At 41.5% G+C, this 6,017-nt stretch overlaps 2 protein-coding genes and 1 non-coding gene across 3 annotated transcripts; 1 reads left to right on the top strand and 2 right to left on the bottom strand.

Moving 5' to 3' along the window:
* Positions 1–252: 252 nt before the first annotated feature.
* On the top strand, positions 253–326 carry TRNAN-GUU. The gene has a single exon. It is a non-coding gene; the product is annotated as a tRNA-Asn (tRNA).
* A 272-nt stretch (positions 327–598) lies between these two features.
* Positions 599–3,979, bottom strand: LOC111795573 (elongation factor G-2, chloroplastic-like). Its single transcript, XM_023678081.1, has 4 exons — positions 3,637–3,979; positions 1,678–3,092; positions 1,060–1,572; positions 599–977 (listed from the first exon to the last, which is right to left on the bottom strand). The coding sequence occupies exons 1-4, from the start codon at positions 3,875–3,877 to the stop codon at positions 810–812; spliced, it is 2,337 nt and encodes a 778-aa protein (XP_023533849.1). The 5' UTR covers positions 3,878–3,979; the 3' UTR covers positions 599–809.
* A 1,150-nt stretch (positions 3,980–5,129) lies between these two features.
* Positions 5,130–5,954, bottom strand: LOC111795574 (pectinesterase inhibitor 9-like). The gene has a single exon (XM_023678082.1). It carries the CDS (start codon positions 5,828–5,830, stop codon positions 5,246–5,248), a length of 585 nt encoding a protein of 194 aa, XP_023533850.1. The 5' UTR covers positions 5,831–5,954; the 3' UTR covers positions 5,130–5,245.
* Between the last annotated feature and the right edge of the window lie 63 nt (positions 5,955–6,017).

Below are 6,017 nucleotides of genomic sequence, written 5' to 3' on the forward strand. Positions count from 1 at the left end.
AATTTTTGTTTCACAAGGAAAAGTTTACAAAATTCAAATGAAATCAGTTCGATTAGTCTTTTTCTTCTTCTTTTTTTTTTTTTTTTTTTTTTTTTTTTTNACAGAACGAGTACTCCGGGGCCTCCATGATCGGAATAGTAAATGCAAATCCGGTCAGTGGGCTTACGTTGGTTTTTTTTTTTTTTGAATTTTTTCATGAATAAATCTAAAATATAATGATTATTCGTTTAAGGTGTGAACAAAGAAACGTCCGCTGGAGTAGCTCAGTTGGTTAGAGCGTGTGGCTGTTAACCACAAGGTCGAAGGTTCAACCCCTTCCTCTAGCGATTTCTTTATTTAATTCTGAACTGATTTTTCATTTTCTTTCATATGATATTCTAGCAGTTTGCAGATTGAATTGTGCATTCAATTTATTGTTATCATTTTTCTTTTCAGATTTAAGGACTAAAATATCTGAAAAATCACCTTGACATTGATCACCACTACTTACAAAAATAGTGAGTTTTTTTTATTTTTTTATTTTTATGTTCTTTTTTGGGTGAAATTTTAGTCGTTCCTCCAAGATGCATATAATAAATAGATATTTTGGCTTCCTCGGTTGGGAAATTAATTATACATTCAAAATTGATTCAATTGGGTCGAAATTTAACAAATGGACAGCCAAGTACTTGAATAAGTACACCTTGCTTGAAGGGCTAAGTGTCCCAGGAACAGCAATCATCTTTGCACAAACATGGCATAATTTAATAACACCAAGCCCCTGACCCAACAGACAAAGAATCGCAGGTTGTTCAAAACAGGAACCAAAATCAAGCAGCAACTTCTTGCTCCTTGGTAGCAAGCTGGTTCTGGATGTGCTGAGGTACCACATCGAACTTGGCCAATTGCATTGTGTATGAAGCTCTCCCTTTTGTCATCCCCCTTAGCGTACTGACGTATTGAAACATCTCTGCTAGAGGAACCAGCGAATCCACCACCTGCATTCATTCAATTCAAAGCTTTGTTCATTGAATGCTTGTTTATTGACCAAAGCAATTATGTGTGGTTATTGTGGCATACCTTGAGACCCCCAGGCTTGTCACCAAAGCTGTTGATCTGTCCTCTCCTGGAGTTGAGATCTCCAATTACGTCTCCAAGATGTTCCTCTGGGGTCACAACCTCAACTTTCATGATTGGTTCGAGCATTTTAGGACCTGCTTTCCTCATCCCTTCCCTGAAAGCTCCCCTGGCTGCAAGTTGAAAGGCCAACACACTTGAATCTACATCATGGTATGTACCATCAACGAGCACCGCGCGAACGTCAACCACGGGAAAGCCAGCAAGAACCCCATTGCTCATACACTCTTCCAATCCCTTGACCACCCCAGGAATGTATTCTTTTGGCACTGCTCCTCCCTTGATTTCACTTTTGAACTCGTATCCACAGCCTGCTTCCATGGGTTCGAACCGCACTGTAATATCAGCAAACTGTCCTTGACCACCGGATTGCTTTTTGTGCACATACTTCACTTCCGAAATTTTCGAAATACTTTCTCGGTAGTTAACTTGCGGCGCACCGACATTAGCTTCAACCTATTTAAACCAAATTGTACTGTTAACAAATTTTCTGCAAAATGGACTTTCAAGCAATAAAGATTTTCATGGTTAGGAGTAAAATGAGAAGCAACAAATACAAACCTTGAATTCCCTCTTGAGCCTGTCAACAATGATTTCAAGATGCAACTCTCCCATGCCTTCAATCACAGTCTGGTTAATCTCTTCATCACGTGAGAAGTGGAACGATGGGTCTTCTTGAGCCAGCTTGATTAAACCAGTTGCCATCTTATCGACATCAGCTTTAGTTTTGGGCTCGATTGCAACCTTAATCACAGGATCAGGGAAGTCCATCCGTTCAAGTACAATAGGCTTATCTGGATCACACAGGGTTTCACCAGTAATGGTATCTTTAAGACCGGCAAGAGCAACAATATCCCCAGCAAGGGCCACCTTTACATCCTCTCTGCTGTTTGCATGCATTTCAAGAAGTCTACCAATTCTCTCTTTCTTTCCTTTGTTCGAATTCAATACATAAGATCCTGCAGAAAGTTTACCTGCGTATACTCTCACAAATGTCAGTGATCCTACGAAAGGATCACTCATGATCTTGAAAGCTAGTCCTGAAAATGGTTCGTCATCACTGGCAGCCCTCTCAACTATCAGTTCTGGGTTCTCCGGGTCAGTTCCCTTCATGGGCGGCAACTCAACCGGTGAAGGTAAATAGTCCACAACAGCATCAAGCAATGGTTGGACCCCCTTGTTTTTGAAAGCTGAGCCACACAATACAGGAACAAATGAAGCAGATATCGTCCCCTTCCGAATAAGCCTCTTAATGGTCGACTCATCAGGTTCAATTCCTTCCAAGTAGTTATCCATGGCTTGATCATCCAACTCGACAACAGTCTCAACCATCTGAGATCGATAGTCTTCAGCGAGATCCTTAAGGTCTTCTGGAATATCTTCATACGCAAACTTAGCACCCAACTCTTCTCCCGACCAAACTATAGCTTTCATCCTCACAAGATCAATAACACCCTTAAAGTTATCTTCAGAGCCAATTGGTAATTGAATAACAAGTGGCTTGGCACCCAAATTTGTGACAATCATGTCTCTTGTTCGGAAAAAGTTAGCTCCAAGGCGATCCATTTTGTTGACAAAGCAAATTCTGGGAACTCCATACTTATCAGCCTGCCTCCACACAGTTTCAGATTGTGGTTCAACTCCAGCAACACTGTCAAATAGGCATATTGCACCATCCAACACTCTAAGCGCACGCTCCACCTCAAGTGTAAAATCAACATGACCCGGTGTATCAATAATATTAATACGGTGTTTGTTCCAGAATGTAGTAGTTGCAGCAGAAGTAATGGTTATTCCTCTTTCTTGTTCTTGCTCCATCCAGTCCATTGTCGCCGTTCCCTCGTGTACTTCCCCTATCTTGTAGTTTCTCCCTGTGTAGTATAGAATACGCTCTGTTGTAGTCGTCTTACCGGCATCAATATGAGCCATGATTCCAATGTTCCTATAGTCTTCTAGCGGGACCGAGCGCTTTCCATCTGCAAACAAAAGATGAAAATAAGTATATCCCTATTGAGAAGCTTCCTTGCATAACTTGTAATTGTGAAAGAGTAGGAGGCTGTCTTAGAGAAACATCAAACTAGAAAATTCAGTGTTTGCATAAACATTTGAAAAATTGTAACCAAGGCCACATGTTGTTGAAAAGCAATACTCAAGGTGTTTCAAGAAACAATGACCATTATGAAACTCACCCCTGCAAGAAATGAAAAGCAAAGAATTGAAAAGAAATAGCTCATAGCGGTCATATAGTCCTAATACTTCAGAACACATCCAATTCTGTAGGCTTTCGTAATTTAAAATATGAAGTGGGTATTATTGCAATGAAGGACATTGAATGGAGCCTCTTTCTCGGAACCAAAGTTATTCACATCAAAATTGAAAGTATGTTAAAACATGCAAGTAAATAATACATTCAATAGCTATGGAGCTTCCCGCATTCAAAACCCTGGCATATAAAGTAATCCGAAACCCCAATTTAAAAGTGATAATTCGCCATAGAAGAACAAGGGGGGGAAATGATACCTTCGGCAGCCATAGCAAAGACAGAGAGGTTGCGTCTGTTCTTACAGAGGTTTGAGGGAGGTGATGAGGCCAGACGAAGGTTTCTACCGAAAAATTGGGAGCGGGAAGACAGAGTAAAGGAAGAGAAAGTTCGCGAAGAACGAAGTAGAAAGGGAGTTCGAAAGAGAGGCGATGCAGGCCTTCTCTGAGAGCCATTGAAATTGCACACAGAAGAAGCTGCTCTCATTGACTCTGCCGCCATTATCGTTTTCCTATCTCTCCGTTTCTGAGAGAGAGATTTGGAACGGCAATGGAGTTTTAGAGTTCGTGAAATAGAGCGGCTGAGTTTTCTTCGGATTACGGCCAGTAGATAACATCTCCAAATTCTTCATTTTAGAAATTATTTTTTCCGGGAACTACCCTCGTAAATCACGATAATAACCCAATTGCCCCAACTAATATGTATTTTTTGAAGCAACATTTATAGTTTAATCCAAGGTTATAAAATTATTTATTGTAAGATAGTAATTTAGAAAGAAACTAAGGGCAAAACTGTAAAACATGCCACTTTTGAACTGACAATGGGCCAATAAAGAGCAGGTTTGGAATGTGCCACATAGCCTTGTAATTCCACACCGCAGATTATAGATGTGGTTTTCCAATTCGAACCCGAAATCACTCTCACGTGTGTACCGTATACATATCGTTTTTGTATTGTATAATATGAGGATATGCTACTAATTTAATTTGGAGTTGTATAAATAATAGCTTCCTTTACCGAACGGCAAAAGCAATGGGCTGGGTCGTACCAAGTAGGCCGAGCCCATTAGAAGCTCTAAGGAGAGCCCGTACTTGGGCCCATTACTTGGCCCATTAAAGATTTGGGCTTTAGATTCTTGGGCTTTTCTTACGATAAAAAGATTTGGGAAAGGATCTTAAGCCAACATTTTAAAGATAAACCAACAATAGATGCATTTGATAATTTAGGTGTCTTTTACATGATAATAATTACATTCTCCTTTCCTTTCAAGTTCTCAACAACCAAATAGAAACAGAGAAGGAGAGAAGTGGGTATTCCAAAATGGTTTACACCCGGTGAGGATTATTGGGAGTGAATCCCACATTGGTTAATTTAGTGGAAGACCATCCGAATAGTATCTCAATTGGTACAAGATCTACATGAAAGCTTATGCTTAAAGTGGACAATATCATACCATTCTGGAGAATCGTAATTCTTAACAACACCTAGCTACTTGGGACCTTAGCCTTCACATTGACTCCATTACCAATAATGAAGATGGGGGAGGTTGGGGGCAGTTACACTGGTTTGACTAGACAGAGTATGGGAAAGGTGTGTGGCATTACTAAAATTGTGGGTTCCAACAAGCCCCATGTGCCCGTCCTATCAGATCCCCTTTTTAGTTGTGAGCCTGTGCAGTGGCCTCTGCAGCAGCAGCACCAAGAATACAGAATGGGGGACGTTAAATAACAGGGCACATAAAGCTAATCGACCATACAAACAAACACAAAAGTTTACATAACTTAAAGCTTTCCATTGCAAAATCACTATTAGAGCAAGCCCAGATAATATACAAACAAGCCTAACACACACCCAATTCCAAATACAAAATTAGTGCTTTTTGTCGGCGAAGTGATTAACAAGAGCGAGGGCATTACTAGTGACTTGAGCAACAAGTGTAATCTTCCGGCGAATCGCTGCCTTAACTTGGCCATCCAAGCGGCGGCTGGCGAACCCATCAAGGCAAGTGGTTTCATCAGTCAGGGCGGCGCTGACCCAAGTCTGGACATTACTCAAGTGCCACAACAAGTCCCCACCAGCTGTTCGACGCAAGTCCCTGAGCTCTTTCACCGACTGTCTGAGGCGGTCCACGGTATCGCCCATGTTCTCAATGCAGTCTTTCAGGGCCTGGTACTCTAGTCCTCTGACTGCAGGGCCTTTAGCGAGGTTGGACACGAAGGCTGCAGCGAGACGGGACTTGTTGAGGCTGACGGAGAGGGCGGTTTGGGTGAGCTGACGGCCGCTCTGGCGGATGGAAGTGGCGTAGGCTGAGAGGGAGTGGACGCAGAGCGCCGGGTAGCGAGTGACTCTGCAGGAGGACTCAATGAAGCTGGTGGCGGTGGCTGAGTGTGTGGGTGCGGCATTGTGGAGGACTACAAGGACGAGAAGTGGGAGTGAGATCTTGAGATTTGCCATTGCTAGTCTGGAGGGAAAGGGAGAGGAGGACAGGGTATTTTATGCCACAAAAAAAGACATTTGGAAAGTATTATATAAACAATACTAGCACTCTCTAATATTTTATTATCTGTTCTTAGTTTAACAATACGTGAATCTTGTAATTTAGAAAAGAAAAAAAAAAAAAAAAAAAAAAAAAAAAAAAAAA

This window comes from Cucurbita pepo, chromosome LG05, assembly GCF_002806865.2.
Source record: "Cucurbita pepo subsp. pepo cultivar mu-cu-16 chromosome LG05, ASM280686v2, whole genome shotgun sequence".
In the NCBI taxonomy this organism is placed as follows: Eukaryota; Viridiplantae; Streptophyta; class Magnoliopsida; order Cucurbitales; family Cucurbitaceae; genus Cucurbita; species Cucurbita pepo.

What these genes read in the sequence shown, in the direction of transcription:
- LOC111795573 (XM_023678081.1), bottom strand. Translation starts at nt 3,877, where the DNA reads ATGGCGGCAGAGTCAATGAGAGCAGCTTCTTCTGTGTGCAATTTCAAT. An exon ending in GGCTCAAGAGGGAATTCAAG is followed by an intron (nt 1,573 to 1,677) that starts GTTTGTATTTGT and finishes TGGTTTAAATAG; the next exon opens with GTTGAAGCTAATGTCGGTGC. An exon ending in ACAAGCCTGGGGGTCTCAAG is followed by an intron (nt 978 to 1,059) that starts GTATGCCACAAT and finishes GAATGAATGCAG; the next exon opens with GTGGTGGATTCGCTGGTTCC.
- LOC111795574 (XM_023678082.1), bottom strand. Translation starts at nt 5,830, where the DNA reads ATGGCAAATCTCAAGATCTCACTCCCACTTCTCGTCCTTGTAGTCCTC.